This window comes from Notamacropus eugenii, chromosome 6 (assembly GCF_028372415.1).
Source record: "Notamacropus eugenii isolate mMacEug1 chromosome 6, mMacEug1.pri_v2, whole genome shotgun sequence".
NCBI classification, from domain to species: domain Eukaryota; kingdom Metazoa; phylum Chordata; class Mammalia; order Diprotodontia; family Macropodidae; genus Notamacropus; species Notamacropus eugenii.
The window spans coordinates 139211419-139231424 of NC_092877.1; the positions used below are offsets into that span (position 1 = coordinate 139211419).

At 36.2% G+C, this 20006-nt stretch overlaps 1 protein-coding gene across 9 annotated transcripts in view; it reads right to left on the reverse strand.

The window, feature by feature from the left end:
• INPP4B (inositol polyphosphate-4-phosphatase type II B) overlaps positions 1 to 20006 on the reverse strand; it is a 958716-nt gene that overhangs the window by 200270 nt on the left and 738440 nt on the right. For all 9 annotated transcript variants that reach the window (XM_072621124.1, XM_072621125.1, XM_072621132.1 and 6 more), the window contains one exon: positions 11644 to 11752. In XM_072621124.1, the coding sequence (XP_072477225.1) occupies positions 11644 to 11752 (109 nt within the window). The remainder of the gene's footprint in view (positions 1 to 11643; positions 11753 to 20006) is intronic.

Sequence of the window (20006 nt, forward strand, 5' to 3'; positions counted from 1 at the left end):
TTGAAGAGTGAACAATTAGAATATATTTTTAACTCACAACAGATTAGGAATACATGTAGAGTCTCTATTGCTATCTAGATCACTAGCTACGCCTTTATCTCTTCACACACATATGTAATCATACTATCATTCATAGATGTATATATGTTTATTTAAGTGGAAATTTTTGTTTACTTAACTGAAACTCATTAAATTGAATTCTTATATTTGGGGTTTAATTTAAATACCTTAATTTTCTATCAGTATTTGCCTAGAAAACATACTTGGCCATTTGCCAGTCATATCCAAAAACAGGTTTAGTCCAATCACTACTAAGTCAGTTTCTTGAGTAGCAGTTAAAATTCATAATCTGTTCTTTAAAGTATTTTTCCTTGATTTTAGAATTTTCCACAGAATAGAGGAGTTTACATGTAAAGTCATCGTAATTATGTAAAAGGATACTAAAAATCACACAGACATGACTTCAAAAACATCTCTCCAGATTTTAGTCATAGGAAACAAATATTTCCAAGTTTCTAGGATCTGTGATAGTCTCTCAATGCAAACTGTAATCCCTCTGCAAACTTTCATACATAGTTTCATGAGTTTAAAAAAAAGGCATTACTGTTGACCGGGTTGATTGCTGTCCTTCATTCTTGAAGAGGACCAAAGTAACATCACTGTTAGAGTCAAGTTACAGTGTGTCTGACTGTGGCTGATCAGACCCATATGAGCTTGGAATGTTTGACCATAGGTCAGGCACAAATAGTCCATGTGAACATTTGGGTGGACTTTTTTTGTGTTTCAACCACAGGGAGGCATCCCCACCTGCCATGGTAATCAAGTCAAGGGTGGGTAAGCATACAATTTTTAGGACATCTTCTCCGGTCTCTTCCTTCCTCATTCCAAGAGGTGAACAGTGCAATCCTTAAAAGGCTCCTCAGACACCCAAGGGGTTAGTGAATCCCACTGATGCTTCCAGTGAGAAGACTACCCTATGGTCAGGGCTGCCTGTGTGCAGGGTGTGACTACAACTTTGAGTGTATCTACAACTGCTGCTTCATTACTTGCCTGTCTTCATAGGACTTTGAGATAGGCAAAAATAGTAAAATGGTATGGGATGTCTTTTGATTTGTGGATAAACTGGATTTAAGTGAGGCAGGGCTGCATGAAGTCATAGACCTCATCCATCACAGTCCAGAGGTACTAGTCTTCCCTGAACACACATTATTGACCTATCTTTTAGTGATGGGCTTTTCTGAACCAATGGTCTTTGCTTGTTTCCCTCATGTAAAAATGAAAAACACCCCATATGACCCTTAATCTATGATATTAAAATTGATTGTACTGAGACAGAGAGAACATTGAGTTGGGCAAAAGGAGAGATGCAAATTTTTTAAAAAGATAGTGTGTAGTTTTCACTAAATTAGTGGTTAATGATATAACAACTTATTAGCTAAATAAGACTGCTTCCTTGACACTCATTTAAATGGGGCATAGAATAATCTATGTCTTCTAGTTAAGTTGTGCTTGATCCTACTATTCGAAATATATAAGATGAATTTCCTAATTATTATTCCTAATTATATACTTAATATGTTATTAATAATATATTCTAAATTATGTAATTCCTAATTATATATTATAATTATATTATTTATAACATAATATACTCCTAATTACATACTCAATTATGTAATTACATATTTCTAATTAATCTAAACAGAAACTTTGAGAAGAGTATAGTTCCTAGGTCTGGAATTTTCAACCAATATTTGACCAATAATTTTGTTTTTTCTATGAAACTTAAGAATTATCTGAAGGCCTGGAGAAATGGTTTTCTGATTTCTAGTAGTACCAGAACCTGTGACCACAGACTCTTTTTCCTACAGTAATTTTGGTAGGAATAGATACTTTGTCATTGTTAAAATGCATCAATTATCTAAATGATCCCAAGATCCCTATTTGCAACTCATGCCTAACTTCTCTACAGTGTTATTCTTGTTTATTTCTTCTAAAATCTTTGACAAGGATGCACGTACAATATCCTGAATATCTTCTTAATCTTCTTACTTTATGTATAGCTTTCAGTGCATCATCCAGACTGTCCATTCCTTCTCCTCACCACATGATTGACTCATCTACTTTTCTAGTCATGTATCTCGTTAAAGCTATCTTTTTTGTGTATACAATTCATTATCCATAGTATCTTAAAACCTATTTATGCTCTGCATTGCCCTTTGGATGACCCATATTCTTGATTACTTGGAGACTGTGGTATTTCATGATATACAGTCATATAGTACTGGAACAATATCCCTGTTAAGAATATGACTTTTTAACTCTGGAAGAAACTAGGAGTCAGTGAAAGCGCAATGCAATTTCCCAAATGTAGTCTAGCTTACTAAATTCTTCTCATTTAATTCTTGACTTGGTTCACTATGTCTGTCCAATATGTCTATAACTATGGACCAGCTCTTTGAGCTCACTATGTCTGTCCAATATGTCTATGACGATGGACCAGCTCTTTGAGCTGTCCATCAAAATGAATATGACATTTGTTTAGACAATAAACATTCTTTACATCCTTGCTTTGAACTATATTAAAAACTATATAGTTAACTAACTATAGTTAGTTAGGGCTGGGATCTTCATAATGATTTTGCATCTAATTTAGAAATTTGAACAATGCTCCAGGGCTTGATGCCATCAAACAATGTCATATGCAAAAATCTTGATATATGCAAGCAATCAAAAGACTTTGTTAAGGAATTCTTCTTCCATTTTGAGTTCAAGTTAGATACTGGCAAATATGTATCTCCCTGCTTTATGTTTCACTGTACAATAAAATCTAGAATGCTATCAAACAAGAATATCCATGTTGTGTCTACTGTAGAATCAAAAGGAATGTATAGAGTACCCTTTATTTCAGAAAAGCGTTAAGCGTGTATTTTCTTCTATGGAATCAAATGCTTTTTTAAATCAATAAATAAATAGCAGACTGGCCTCTTATGCATATTACACTTTCAATCAAATGTTTGACTGTAAAGATGGGGTGATCAATATAATCTGATAAACCCTGTCTGTTTTCCTTCTCTCATTTTCATCAAGGCTGCTTACGCTCTGCACTTAAATTATTCTAAAAGGATTTTGTGGAACTGAAAAAGTAGGTTTGCTGATTTCCACCATTATTTTTTGGTAGTAACAATATCTGTCATTTTTCTCTCATTCAGTTCTTTTTAACTTGGTCTCATAATATCTTCCAGATTTTGGTGGTGGGGACTTCTTTAGTCCTCTCTCTGTCCCTTTCCTTCAGTGTCATTTCTACTTCATGCCTCAAATTAAAGACTGTAATTTAGAGTACAAAAGTGATGGTTCTGTCAAAGGGCCATAAATGTATAGCCTGAAGGGGTCTTAACAGCCTGGTGATTGAGTCCAACCCTCTTATTTTATAGTTGAGTAAAATGAGTCCACGAGAGATTAAGTGACTTGTCCAGGGTTACACAGGTAGTATGGGGTGAGGGAGGATTCAAATCATGGTCTTCCTGACCAATGTTCTATCTTCTACACTTACTTCTGTGCTATTCGCAGAAAAATAATGTTGACAGATTCCTGTCCATTTTTTCATCTTGTTTACTACTTTCTAGTTAAAAATCTCAATTGTTATCTGGTGATCTGGATTTATCTTTCCCCAAAACTAACACTTCCTTTTGCAGTCAAGGGTCCTATCATTTTTTCCAGACATCCAGGCTCAAAGCCTAGGTGCTACCCTGACCTCCCCCATCTCTACCACTGCTCTCCCCACTCCCATGCCATCCAATCTGCTGCCAAATCTAGTCAGTTTTATTTTCCTAACATCTCTTTTGTGCGCTCCCTTCTTCTTTTCATACCGCCACAACACTGGGACAGATCCTCTTTACCTCATGCCCTGAAATGTTTCTATAACATCCTATCTGGCTTCCCTGAGTGAAGACTCTCTCCACTCCATTCAGCTACCAAAGTGATTTTCCTTAAGTGCAAACCTGATCATGTCATTCTCCTATCCAATAAATTTCGGTGGCTTCACAAGACCTCCAGGATAAGAGAAAAAATCCTCTGTTTGACTTTTAAAGTCCTTCATAACCTTGATTCCCCCCTCTTCTCCACATTCTCCATGAAGTTTTAGGGGACTGCAAACTCAGTATAAGCTTAGGAGTCCAAGATTTTTTGAAAAAAACAGATGAAGAATTGATTCACATTATAAAACCTACTGCCTAGAAATCAGGAAGCAATGGTCCCAGTAGACTGCCTACTCAGACTATGTGTAGCCTACTGTGTTCATTTCAGGATTGAAACTCAGAAAGTAAAGAGCATCTAAAGAAAAGTAGTCAGAGGAGTCAGACATCAAGAGGTCTAGGTAGTGGTAATGTTTATCCTTGCAAAGAGGAGACTTCACAAGGAGGGATATGATAGCTCTCATGAAGTATCTGAAGGGTTCTCAGCTACAAGGGGGACTAGACATAATATGCCTGAGAATGGAAAGTGGAACTAGAAGTAATTTCTGAACCCTTAGAGCTTTCCCCAACTGAAATGGGATACCTTTGGGAGGAAGGAAGTTCTCCCTGGCTAGAGGTCTTTAAGCAAAGACTTATTGATCCACATCACTTGGATATGTTATAGATTCTTGATTATTTATTTGATTCTAGTTCATTTGTTTTAACCAATTTCTGAAAACCCAAATCTGCCTCACTATGATTCTAAGCTTTTTTGTCTATTTGTCTATAAGTGTCTTGGGCAAGGACTGCACACAGATGATAAACTGCTTTCCAAATCAGAAAAACAGATCAAATAGGAAACTGCATTTAGGAAATTTCAAAGATTCTAAGCTTCTTGCTACTGCAAAAGTCAATCTCTAACATCTAATTTTTTTCTGTGTAATATTTTATGGTTACAAATTATATTGTCTCAGAATAAGCAAAAGTACAAGTAACAATAACAAAAATTTATGTAGCACAGGTTTACAAAGCACCTTCATCATAAAAAGACTGTGAGACAGCCAATAAAAATGCTATTTTCTCATGTTTATAGATGGGAAAGCTAAGGATCCAAGAGGTTAAGTGATTTACCCATGCTCATGGAGCTAGTTAGTGATGGATAGGACTGAATTTGGGTCTCTTGATTCCAAGTGCAAGTTTCTAATCCATTATGTCCTCCTGAATTTAATCCAAAGACCTTTGGAGGGTGAGATTCAAGGTGCAGCATGTAACTAGCAAGATCTATGACAGCACAGACCAGATATCAAGGAGTCATGTGTGATCAGAAAAGGAAGGAGTCTAGGTGTGTATAAAGAATAGTTCAAAAAAAAACAGAAGTGTATTGTAGTAGCCCAAGATATTTTAAGAACCAGATGAAATCCTTAAGTATTTAGGCAGCTCCTTTACAGTAGAGAAATGGAAAGACATGGGCAGGAATCACACAAGTCGAGAAGGGTGTCACCTACTCTAGAGGAAAGTGTATTTCCACCTGGAACATCAGATACATCAAACTGTCAAAGTGCCAGTCAAGATAAGGGATGACAGGAGTTACTAACATATCAGCTGCTTAGGAGATCAAAATAACATGCTTTCTTTTAACACATAATAACAGGTAAACATTTATTAAGCCCTTACTATGTGTCAGGAACTTGCTACACCCTGTCAGAGCAATAGCTCTCATGGGCGGCCATGGAGGGCTTAACCTTCCATGCACTCCATTCTAGAATTTCTAAAAGCCTGACACAGTGTGGGAAGGAGCACCATTTCAGCCTTCTTTCATTCCTCCCAGGGTAATTTTTTTTTCAAATCAAAAAAGCCCTTTCTTATTTCAGAGAGACTGAAGCTACACTGTTCATAGACATCACACAATGGTAAGACAATTTCTCATTTGCAATCTCTTTTTCTGAGCTTTTTCAAAGAGCAAGCATTTTTTGGTTTATTCTTTCTTTTACCAGAAACTTCCTAATAACAGCTTATGGTATTAGAACCTACATCATGGTTACCCCAAATCAAACTGTCCTTCATCATGCTACAGGTGTTATTTCCGATGAATTAGGTTATTTTTCTTTTTTTTTCCTCCCCAGATTTAATTCACGTTTGAGGAGATAATGATCACAGGACTCTAGTAGCAACTTGTCTAGGTATTTGTCTGACTGAGTCCATCACACAGAGCAGGTATTTTATATTAGGAATATTTAGTGGGCGTTTTGAGTTGTTCCAGCTGACTGCAAAGGGCATAAGTTAATGTGCTGAAAAGCAGGGTGTTGAAGAAAACCTGCATTTGCTCCCATCTCCTTGCCTAAGGGCTCCTAGTTTTTATGTGGTATCTTTTATTTTAATGAATGGGTTTTTCATTCAGGCCATGATCCTAGTCAGGTACAGGTTCAACTAAAATTGAATTTGTGGTGCCTGGCTAAATATAAAGCAGACAAAGCCAGAAACTAGAGGTCTCGGTGTGACAATTATCTTTCATGTAAAATTTTGCACATAGTGACACAGCTTATATCTTGAGGAAGAAAATTGTTTGCTATCAAATATCCTTGATGACATCTCTAAGGATCTGACAAAACAGATCCCTGGTGCTCCCTGAGAATATGTGCTTGAAGATGATAACTATTTGGGGTCAACTGTGTTTTAATTAGTCTGTTAATTATCTCAGAGAAGTGTTGGGATGTAAAATTAAACTTGCTGAGGTGTGTTTTATTTTGCTATCTTACTTGATATTGTACCCGGGTCTAAACATAGTGCCAATCTAAGTTGTCTGAGTTTTATTATGATTCCTTCTATTAAAAAGAGAGCTGAATATGGATTCAGATAACCTGAGTTTAAATCCTCCCTAAATGCTCCCTTAAGTGATTCACTGAACTTCTCTATCATTCTTTTTGTCTCGTCTCTATGGGGTGAACTATATGACCCCTAAAAATCTCTTGTAACTCAAAGTCTTATATCTACACTAGAACCAAAAGATACATTTTCCAGTGAGTTTACATAATGCTTTTCTCTTTTTTTTCCTTTATAGTTATACTTTTGTAAACACTTTAGTGGCAATGTAGAAATAGTCTAGAAATAACCTCACACAAAGATGTCAGGATGTATTTTCTTCGGCTGCTCGAATAGCCCCAATATATCTAGATTATCTCTTGCAATATTTTATACAAGTCATTGCTGGTAATAGGCTGCAGCTTTCTTATCCATTCCAGTCCACACCCCGACCAAGTTTCTTTCCTTCCGTTGCCTTTGAGATGAAAAGCATTAGGTAAATAATGGCTGGGGATCTGGAAACTGAGTCATTAACTTTATGTATGATCATGGGCAGATCATTTAATTTCCATCTGCCTCTCTTTCTTTATCTGTGAAATGGAAATAATAATACTTTTGTTATCATCAATGCAGAATTGTTGGGAGGGTGGATCTAAAAATTTCACAGGATGAAAGTATAGATGGGCTTTAATCTGGATGTTTACCTGTATGTATGTAAGCTGTTCATTCAGAACATGGTCATCTTGATGATCAGAAGGATAGGACCCTCTGTTTTAACTGCTGTGAGGAATTTATAATAAGAAAATGAGGAAGAAACTCTGTTTACCCACAACGGAGTGTCTTACAAAGTTGCCTAGGGCACTGAGAGGTTCTTGTTTGCCTGGGTTCATGGAGCCAGTATGTCAGAGGCTGAATGTGAACCTAGATCTTCCAGGTTCAGAGGATAGGTTTCTGTCTACTATTTCACACTCCTCAGTCAGAAATCATACTCTTTTATTTTTCTAATCAGATAGCCAGTCCTTCTGTCTTATGAAAAGAAAGTTTGGTATGAACTTTGGTGCAAAGTTGGCGCAAAAAAATAGTACAGCTGGCACAGTGGATGGAGAGCTAGTCCTAGACTCACGAAGATCTGAGTTCAAATCTGAACCTTCAGCTTAGCTATGTGACCTTCAGCAAACTATGTCTTCCTCATCTGTAAAATAGGGACAATACTAGCACCCACTTCCCAAGGTTTTGTGAGGATAAAATGACATAATGTTTGTAAAGACTTTGCAAAAAGCACCATAGAAATACCCTTGTTCTTTTGGAGAAAACCAGCTTATTATGCTTATCAAACTGAATGACACAGAGAAATGTAGCAATGATATGATATGTTATAATATGTATTATTTTATATTACATAATGCATAATATAATAATTACAAAAAGAAATACTATTGCTACAGTTGTTGGTATTATTGTTATTTACAAGCGTACATAAGCACTTTCAAAAAACCAGGGGAAAGGATTTACTTTCTCCTTACATGCCAAAGAATATATTATGAAAAGAAGGGCCCCTCCCCTTCATGGGGTGTGGAATCCTTGGTACTAAATAAATCCATACACTAGATTCAGAGTGAATGCTTTGTTCAGTATTTACCAAATGCTAAAGTCTAATACTAAATACTATTGACTAAAGGGAGCCAGGCTTCATATGGATACGCTGCCTAATTGACATTAGTATCAGATCTCCTTGTTCCCCAAACTCAAAGTTAAAAAGTGTTTAAAGAAAATCACAGCTAGAAAATGACACATTTTTGACACAACTTTTGTTCAGAAAATGTCGGTAATTTTTCCCCTTTGATTTTTCTGTCTTGCATAATGGCAACCCTTGACTGGACTCCAAGGCCAGAAAGGCATTGAAAACAAACTGTTAATGGAGGGGACCTATCTATCGTCTGAGCACCAAGTCTAGCTAAATCTGGAGTGTCTCACATCCAGGATGGGTACAGCATGGTGAATACTTTGGCCATGGTGAGTATTTCAGAGACATCAGCGTTTAATGGACAGCAACATTATAATCCTCACTGGCGAAGAAAACGCTCATATTGATTCTTGAAATATTGAAGTAATATCAGTGAAGTCTTTGGATCAGGGGTGGGTTCGTACCTTCAGGACACTAACCCCCATTTCTACTAGAGCTATACCCACAGCTTGTCACTTCCTGCCTTCCCTGGTGTCTATCTAGAGACATCTTGTGAGAGGTATAGAAGTGGAAAAAGCACTGAAATCACCATTATTCAGATCTGAAGGCTACAGGATCCTGGTATCACAGATTAAGGCCTTGAAAGGCTCTCAAGGATCTTCTTCTACAATTCCTTTGTTTTATAAATAAGGAAAGTGAGTTCCAGAGAGGTCACATGGGCCAGGTAGGATTTGAACCCAATTTTTCTGACTCAAAAGCCAGAAAGAAGTCTTTTCACTGAACTAAGCAATTAAACACACACACACACGCACGCACACACACACACACACACACACACACACACACACACACCAGTCATTTTTAGGAGAACCCTGGAAATCTTTACTTGCTTCCTTTCTATACAGTGATCCTGATTAGAGCCAAAAGGTCAAGGTTAAAGATGAAGAATTTAGTCCATTAGATTTACAAGAACACTAGAAATGGTGCAAGTGGATTAAGAAATAATTTATCTCATTCACTCTAACAGTGATACATCAAGTGTTTTTCAAAGAACCTGCTTGGCCCCCCAAATAAGCAAGCAAATAAATGAATGAGTGCATTGAGGGATAAATAAGGAGGTTTTTGAAACCTTTAAAATTTTTCAGACATATTCACATGGTTATGTTATCACTGCTTCTCCTACAATCTCAGAATTTTGGAAGTCAAAGTTTCCTTAAACATCATTGAATGCAACCGCCTTGTTTCACAGAGCACAACAAGGCTACTTTCCATGTCATATGTGTGTATATCTAGTTCTTCCTAAAAGCATTTTATTTCCGTGAGCACTGAGGCCATCTCTTCTAGCAAATAAGATCATGTGGGGCAAGCTATGTAAAGCCTTTACATACTTTATAATTTATATAAATGCTAGCTGTGATTCTTACCATTCTTAATATCATTGTATAGATTTCCTATTGATACTGTCATATCCTACTCTAGTAGAATCCAAATAATCATTCAGTAATTAGTATTCAATGAATGAAGGAAGTCAAACTCATGATAAGATTGCACTTCAATATCTACAGTTTCTTTTGATATTCGATCAAGGTCATGCCTTCTAAGTTTTATCAAATACTTTTTGCCTTATGGACTTTTCATTCTGCTCTCCATGATGGAAGTAATGAGTTCTGAGAGTTTTAGTCCCCATTCTGTAGATCAGTATGTCTTTCATTTGTTCTACTTCTCACAAATTTTAACCATTCTGGAATTTGTTTTTATACTTTTCCTGACATAGGATCATAGATACAGAGTTAGAAGGCACCAGAAGAACCAATACATTCATTTTTGAGGTAAGGAAAATGAGACATAACAGAGTTTAAGTGGCTTAACTAGTCACCTCATGTCTGAGGTAGGTTTTGAACCCAGGTTACTCACACTCCATTCCAACAGTTTCATTCATTATACCCTACTACTTGAAGCCATACATATCTGCTCAGACTGAAGCATTTGCTTGGTTGATATCTCAAAGGCAACTAAATGAATGGCAAAAATGTTCTTTTTTTTTCATGTAGTTCAATCACTGCCTTTTCATCTATTAGAAACCTACTTTTCTTCAACATTTAGACTTGGAAGACCAAGTAATTTAATCTCAAGTGACCTGAACATCTTGACCAGACAAAGTTATGAGAAAATTATAACTTTCAGTGAGGCTTTCCAGATTTCCAGCTAAACTGTCTGTGAAGCAGTAGCCCTGTTTCTAAAGTCTTCACTGTTTTTAGTTGATAATTGCTGATATATATATATATATATATACATATATACATAAATAGATATTTTAGGTGTATCCTATATACACATTATGTCAATGGGAGAGAATTTGGAAAGGTCAGTATGTGTATCAATCATATCATGACAAGGGATCCTGCTGTTGGAGAGGAGCTCGAAAGAGCAAAATTAATCACCATTCTGCAGAGAGGCAGCTCTTGGATAGTAGGGGGTGAAGGCAGTGAAGGGGGTGAAGGCAGCGTATAAGCTTTCTGAGGAAGGGTTTACAAGTTAAAAGTCTTTCGCCTCTTTTCCTTCCTGCAAATTTATAATCTATATCGACAAGACATGTACAAAGTCTTTCTCTTAAGGAATTAAAAGCTGCTTCACTTAATCTCACCACATTCCTGTAAACCATTAATGATGTGGATTATTTCTAGTACAGCAAGGGAGAAACTGAATATAGGAGCCATTCAGTGCCTTGGCTTGCTTGGGTCACATTAGAAGTCCCTGATGACATTTCTAGGTGTTATTCAGGGCTTCTGATGTCTAGTCCCATTTCCTTTCTCTACACTACATTGACGCCATGGACAAATTACAATATGCTATTAACTTAACTTCACCTGCAGACTATCTCATTACGCAATGATAATTAATACTCAAACAGCATAGTAATACTTCTTTCACAGTGACATAATTTCAAGGCATACTGTTTCTGATAACCCATTATTAGCATATCACTAACATTTTAGAACTCCAATGATCCTTTCTTAATCTTGACTAAAGTTGGCCAAAGGAAGCTAACAAATCTAGACCACCAAATGGAGAGAGAATATCAAGGACAGTCCTCATATGACAGTCATTCTGGGACTGAAACTTTTTATTCAAATCAAAAATACATATACCAATCACCAATTAGAGGGACACTAACCTGAGGGAATTATTTTTCCAGGTTTTACTTACTTTCTCCTTTCTACTTCAAATCGATTGAGTAACTTCCGAAGACCACCATTCTTAAATCCCTGAAAGTGTGCTGCTGGAGCGCCTACTGTGATGACATCGTATAATGCATCTGGAATAGAAATGGTCAAGAGTTGGAATTGGCTCTTATGTACATCAGGGCATGCTGCCTACACAGTGACAGCTACACCATAGGAAGCCTGAGAAATTTTGCTGTTTAATTTACTAGGAATGACTAAGAACCCCTGTCTCAAGGGGGCAAAAGGAACTAATCAATCTTTTCACACAGCCACCTGTCCACCTAAACAACTTATAATATTTCCCTGATTTATAGCTGCATCTTAATTACATGCTACTGTGCAGAACACTATGCTCCCCTTTACCTCTACCTTCTTGCTGAGACACCACGTAAATTGGCCTTTTGTGTATTTTTTTTTATTGAATCTTATGTTGTCTAATTTGCAATCACATTGAAATTCAATGATAATGAACCATCTTTCAAAAAAAGCTTTAAGAAACAAGTGCTGAAAGTTAATGCACCTGGGCTCACACAGAAGAGTGTTATCATTCCTATAGAGTAGCTGTACGGCTCTATATCCTGACATTCCTATATTACCAAGAACATGAGTGTCCTTTCAACATTTCCTTATCTGACTTGAAGAATGAACCCCAAATGGTTCTGGATCTTTTCCCAGCAAGAGTCATTGCTTTAAGAATAGGAAATGGGAAGGGAGGGAAGAACCATCAACCCCCAATACATTCACATTGACATTCAATCCCCTGATCTAGAAAATGATTCATTTTTACATACATTTGGTCTATGGCTCCCAAGCCTGTCATCTATTTTTCATTCTGATAAGAAATAGCCCTTGAAGGAAGGAGGCTGCACAAATGGCCTGCTATAAATAAACAAGCCACTGGAGGAGCCCAATTTCAGGGCAGATCTATTACCAATGGATTTTAAGATTGGTATATGGATTGTGCTTTCAGATCTCATTTGCTGAAAAAATTGAAATAATTTTGATAAGTCTCAGGAGTATAGAAGAATATCTACATAGCTCCTCAATGTTGAGGCATCTGAAAACTTTTCCAACCATAGATGACTTTATGGGAAGAGATTTTGGTAGCTCAGATAGCAAAATTCCAGGAAGTGTAGTGATATTTGTCTGTCCATCTTGCATTCACAGAAGACATCGGTCTAGAAGAGTTGGTTCAATTCAAAGTTTAGGAGATAAAGACAGAAAGATAAAGAACAAAGACTGATGGTAGAATCATAGAATTTTAGAAACTGTTGGGAATTTAAAAAAAAATAATGTAGTACAATCCCCCTCCCTCTGTTTACTTATGGAGTCCTGTCATCACGACTGAGCATCATCCCCCTTTTAGGTTAGGTCTTTGAAGGCAGGGACTCTTTTTTTGGGTCTCTTTATCTTTGTATCCTGAATATCTAACACAGTGTCTCACATCTAACCGGTACCTAATAATTGCTCAATTGAACTGTACACCTAAAGAAACCAAAACCCAGAGGAATTAAATGACTTCTTAGGGGCCAATTTGCTAATCAATGGCAGAAATGGGAGTAGAACCCAAGTCTCCTATAACACAGCGTCCCCATAAAACAAAGGCACTATCCAAATTAATTTTCTCACAACTGTCAATTTTGGGGATTGAAAAGGAAGATGATGCCCTGAAGAAAAAACATCCTCTAAAGATAAAACATTTCCTGTACTCAAATCAATTAAAATAAAAATAACTGTGTGAGACTAGAAGGCATTATCATACATTTTGACTTGAAGTCTCATCTCAAGGGGACAGAGGATGCCTTTTTATATTCCACTAAGTAGCATACTTGAATTTCTGATTTCTGAGGGACCAACACTCAACCAATTTGCCACAATCAGTAATGACATGCCACCTCCTGTCAAACACAACTGAATATCTCTTGAGTCACTTGCTCTTAGGTATGACAGTAGCCAAAGGAGCCAATGGTGATTGGTACTGACCTCAGAGACCAAATCAACTGTTTGGTTTCATATCATTCCAGATAAAACTGCAATAATTCCGCTGATATTAGCCTGCTTTGAATGTCAATAATCTAAAATGAGTAGATATATCCACAGCAAAAAAAAAAGTGAAAAGTTTCAAAAATATTTTTTTGCGTATAGCCTGTCTTTAAGCTAAAACACACTGAAAATGGTAGAGAAAATTAATGGGATGATATTACTTTCATTCTCCTGTTATTGTTTAAGTACTATGGATTCTCTCCTTATTTTCACCTTATTTTTTCATTATTTCTTCTGACTTCTTCTTTCTTTCCCTCCCTCTACTATTCTGTTTCATTTAATTCTCCGTGATTCTGTCTCCACCACCCCACACCCACTTCTAGTCTTTTTTAAGTAAAAGTTTCTATATATATTCAACTATAAATAAAAATAATTTTTAACATTTATTCATTTTGAATTTTGAATTCCAAATTCTCTTCTTCCCTCCTTCCCTTTTACCCTCCTTCAAAAGACAAGAATTTGATATAATTATACATGTGCAATCATGCTAAATATACTCCCTTATTAACCATGTTGGAGGAAAAAAAGCACAGATGAAAAAACAGGAAGAAAAATAAAGTTTTGTGTGTTTTTTTAAAAGTATGGTTAGATCTACATCCATTAGCTCTTTCTCTGGAGATGGATAGCATTTTTCAACATAAGTCTTTGGAACTGTATCATTATTGTGCTAATAACAACATACGTTAAGTTTTCACAGTTGATCATTGTATGATTATACAATTGTACAATATTGCTTTTACTATGTGCAATGTTCACCTGATTCTGCTTACTTCACTTAGTTCATATAAGTCTTCCCAAGTTTTTTTGAAATGATCCTGTTCATCATTTCTTATAGCATCATAGTATTCCATCATAATCCTATGCCACAACTTGTTTAGTCATTCTCTGACTGATGGCCATTCCCTCAATTTCCAATTCTTTGCTACTACACAAAATGTTGCTATAAATACTTTTGTACACACAGGTTCTTCTCCTCAGCCCCACCCCACCCCCAACTTTAAATCTCTTTATTACACACACCTAGTAGTGGTATTGCTATGTCAAAGGGTAAGTACACTTTTGTAGCCCTTTGAGTGTAGTTCCAAATTGTTCTTCAGAATAGATGGATGAGGTCACAAGTCCACCAACAATGTTAATGATAGTCTATGTCCCAACACAGTCTTTTTTTTTTAACATTATACATATTGAGACTATGATCATCACTTTAGGGTCTTTCCTAAGTTGTTTCTTCATCCTTAATTCCTCTGATGCGTAATGCATCTGCCCTTATCCTTCACCTCCAGGAATAAGCCACTTATTCCCTAACTTTTCATCTGTTTTCCCTACCCTCATCATCCAAACTTAGTATAATTTACCCAGCATGTAGTTATTAAGTATCTAAGAGTTAGTATATATTCTGCTTGTTTCAATAGGACTTCTTAGGGTTCGTACTTTTTTCCTACATCAATTTTGGCTCCAGAATTTCTTCCTGACAGGCATATATACACATCCCTAAAACTTGCCCACACACATCTAGAGGGCAATGTGCTCACACAGCTGAATATGCAACAGAACAGTGCAAACAAAAATATTCTAAGAGATTACATTATAAATTCTCATCAAGGTGAATATTTGCCCCAACTATACAAATTACAATGCACTCATATACTCCCATATGTGTCCTCCTCTAAATTTGCCATTGAATTTTTATTCTTATGCTGGAAGTCCTATTCATATTCTCCTGACAGCATATATATATTAGTGAGCACAGAGGCTGCCCATGGATTATTCTTTCCCTATTCTATATGACTAGATCATCCTTTTTGGGGGGAGGTATTTCCATTGTTTTAATGGTACTCTTTACTCTGTTTCTCTTGTGTAATTCCTTACATATTTATAAAGTCTCTTTCTCTGAATTTGCCTATTTGCTATGTCTTGTACCTTAGTAATACCCATCATATCCTACCACATGACTTCCTTTTGAGTGATCCCCAGTTTTAGCTCTTTGGAGAGTAGGGCTCCACTACTCACAGACATATGAAACAGCCCTTACCTATACACTTAACTTCCCTGTAATATTTTAAGGTTCAGAATTTTGAATATGATAATTTCTGAAGAAAAGAAGTTTTAGATGAGCCAAAGGGCCATGGAGAGTATGTTAAGATGAGCACAAGAAGGCTACAGGCAATCTGAAATGATGCCCTAACAATTAGAGAAATAGAAATTAAAATAACTATGAGGTACCACCTCTCACTTATCAGATTAACTAACATGACAGAAAAGGAAAATTATAAATGCTGCAAGGATGTATGTGGGGGGAATGCACTCTTGGTGGAGTTCTGAACTGGTTCAGCCATTCTAGAGAACAAATTACAACTATGCCCATAAAACTGCACACACCATTTGACCCAGCAATACCACTGTATGGCAAACAGATGAAAGAAAAAAAGGACTTATATGCACAAAAATATTTATAGCAGCTCCTTTTATGGTAGTGAAGAAAAGAAATTAAGGGGATACCCATCAAATGATGAATAGCTAAAGTAATTGTGGCATATGATTGTGGTAGAATGCTACTGTGTTTTAAGAAATGAAGAGGATGGTTTTAGAAAAACCTTAGAAGATAAGTACTGATGAAAGGCTAAGTTAGCAGAACCAGGAGAATATTGTACACAGTAACAGCAACATTGCATGATGATCAACCGTGAATGACGTAGCTATTCTCAGCAATACAACAATCTAAGACAATTCTGGAGAGTTTATGATGAAAAATGTGATCCATCTCCAGAGAAAGAACTGATAGATGCAAGAGCTATATCATAATGATGATCAACTTTGAAAGATTTAGCTATTCTGATATACATGATGATCCAAGACATTTATGAAGAATCCATGATGAAAAAGTGCTATCCACTTTCAGAGAGATAACTGATGGACTCTGAGTGCATTGATTGACTAAAGAATAATTTTTGTAAATTAATTTTCTGTCTGTGTGTGTGCATGTGTATGTATTTTCTTTTGCAACATGGATAATATGAATATATGTTTTGTATGATTTCACCTGTTTAATCAATAACATATTGCTTACCTTCTAAAGGGGTAAGGGAGGGATAGGAAGGACATATTTGGAACTCAAATTTGTTAAAAAATGAATATTAAAAATGTTTTAAAATATTATTGGGAAATCTCTAATGGGATAAAACATTTTAAACAGGAAAAAATTGTAACGATGTGCCTAATAGATCTCATTGAGCATCATAGCATTTTAGTATCATAAAGAAATTTAAGAATAACCTAATTCAACCTCTCACTTTACAGACAAGGAAACTATAGTTTGCTAATGTAGTAAGATTTGGGAATAACAGGTGAATAACCCAAGAGTTGCTCAGGTATAAATAAGACACTAAAAATCCTAGAGGAAGGATTTCAGCAAAATGAGGTAGATCCCCTCTGGAGCATGCGTGGGATAGAGGAAAACATAAATGGCTTAGGATCTCTTTTGATAGGATAAGAGTACCTTTTGCTGATGAGCATAGAAATAAAAAATAGGAAGAAAATAAGGGGACTTTTGTATTTATCTTTTAAAAATTCAGAGAGGGCAGCATTATATATATTTTTCCTTCCCTACTCTCCCCATATAGGTGCCCCGGTGTATAAAGCACTGGGTCCAGAGTCAGGGAGAAATGAGTTCAAATCCCGCCTCAGACACTTTAACAGCCATGTGATCATGGGCAACTATTTTAACCTCTGTCTGCCTCTACTTCCTCATCGGCAAAATGAGATTAATAACAGAATCTATATCTCAAGGTTGACATAAGGCTCAAATGAGAAAACCTATATCAAGCAATTAATAAATGCTTGCTTCCTTCTTTCCTTCCAAAAAAAAATTCACTGTGGTGAATTCCAGAAATATTAAGAATAGTCAGAAATGTGAATATTCAAAAATGAAATATTCTCCTTTCTCCCTACTTTTTCACAAAATTGACCTGAGCCTTGGGAAACACCAAAAATAACATAAAATGAGAAAGACAACTAATGAAATACAAATCATGAGAAACATTTCATTTCTGGCTCCCTACTGGAATTATTCATTCTTTGCTGAAGAAATGAAAGCATATGGGCAAATTTTCAGCTTAGTGCTCAGGGATTTATCTTTCTGATGGGGTATGAGGGGATAGACAATAAAGAGCCAAAGAGCTTGTATCTAAATTTAAGCCATCCTAAGTAAAAACAATGAGTATTAATGATGTGGAATACACCATCTACAATGTAAGCTAAGATTTAAATATATTTTAAATCATAGTTCTATATGTTGCATTAATTATTCCTTAAAATGACTGCAAACTTCCCTCTGAAAGAAAGGTCTAACTTTTTACACCGATATCATATAGCTCTAAGTCATGGAATACTACAAGATTTGAATATCACTCAAAAGAAACAGAAGAGTATATGATGGGTTTCAGAGGGCTACAGAACTTAACAAAGAAGGACCCTGTCATCAAATAAATGTATGACTGAAAAACAATGCATGCTGGTCTCCTGCAGAGAGTGAGGGATATGTGACAGAGGACCTATACACTCCACTGGTATCAATCAGAAGGAAGGAAGGAGAGAAGAATGGAAGGAGAGAGGGAAGAAGGAAAGAAGGAAGGAAGCGAAGGAGGGAGTAAAGGAGTGATAAAGAAAGAAGGAAGAAAGGAAGGAAGGAAGGAAGGAAGGAAGGAAGGAAGGAAGGAAGGAAGGAAGGAAGGAAGGAAGGAAGGAAGGAAGGAAGGAAGGAAGGAAGGTAGGTTCAGGAAGCAATGAAGTTTCCCTGCATGTTTTTCCCCTACTACATTATTCTACTTCTCATCATTTCATAGGTCTCAGAATACCATTTTACATTTGCAAAGCAATTCAAGTCTATTCAACAAACATTTGTTAAGAATTAATATGTCTAGGTTCTGGACAGTTTATAGAGCACTCTATGATATTTCATTTGAGCCTGACAACCACCCTGTCAAGGAGATACTGCAATCATTTTCACCTCCGTTTTATAGGAGGGAACTCATCTGAAGATAAGTAAGACGCCCAAATCAGCCTGCTAGGAATTTGACCTGATGCCTTCCTATGCTTCATCCAATGCTCCTATTTCTATATAGTCCTCCCCCTTATAACACTGACCAAGAGAGTATGCTGTTATGGCATCACAAACCTCCCTATGATATAATATTCATCCAACCAAAATACAACTCTAAGGATTTGGGGAAATGGATACTTACATATATACACATATGTGAGTGTGTATATACATATATATGTATATATACATATATACATATATATATGTATGCATACCTATTTTTTTTTCCATTTCTCAAAGAACTTGGGTGGGGTTAAGTTCTAATGCAAACACTTTAATGTAGCAAGTATCCTATGAACAATTGTTACATTCCATTAACTAATGAAAAAGAGTGAAAAATTAACTCAGTTGTCCAGGGGCTTCCTCTGCTAACTGGATGAGATTTCATTTGTCACTATGAACCATAACACCATTAGTTCTACTGTATGAAAGGAGAGCTGTCCTAGATTTACCTACTGGGACTTTATCCTCAGAGCTGAGCTTTGGTAAATATATGTGCTGTCTTTTGCAGGACTGTTCCTCCAAATGCAGGGAAGGGGAACAATTCATCACATGGAGAAAGACAAAGTGATTTACTGATCGTTTACACTTTAAAAGGCAAATCTTAAACTAACTTCAACTAACGCACCAATGAAATACTAAGACTAGACCAATGTGACCTTCAGAGTCACCTTGTATAGCAGACTTTAATTTAGTTAAATGTTAGGATTAGTAGATGTCAAAAAGAAAATTAGATGAAAAATTCAATATAGTTTTGAGTTTAAAAAAATTCTAAGTATGATATAGATGGCTAGACAATGAGTTTACAAAGTGAAAATTCCAGTAAACTACTTGGCAAAATACAGATCCTCCTCTATGACCATACTCTACCCTAACCCCAGCCTCCCACTCACTAAAACCTGTAATCACTTCATGACTTTAGGCTCATAGATTTAGCACTGAACATACTGGGATTCGTGTTTATTTTTAAACTGGTGTTCCTTGTATTTCCCATCCATCAAGAGTACCCTCTTGCTAAGTGGTATCATTCAAGACATCCAGATTAAAATAATCCTTTTTTCTATGCATACACCAATATAGTGCCTTTTTTAAATGGCTAAGCATATTATTAAATGTTTTATTAAGCATTATGTAGATCTTACATACTGAGGAACTTCTAAAGAAAACAAAATGTAATGTATAATTCAGTACCTTTCTCACTA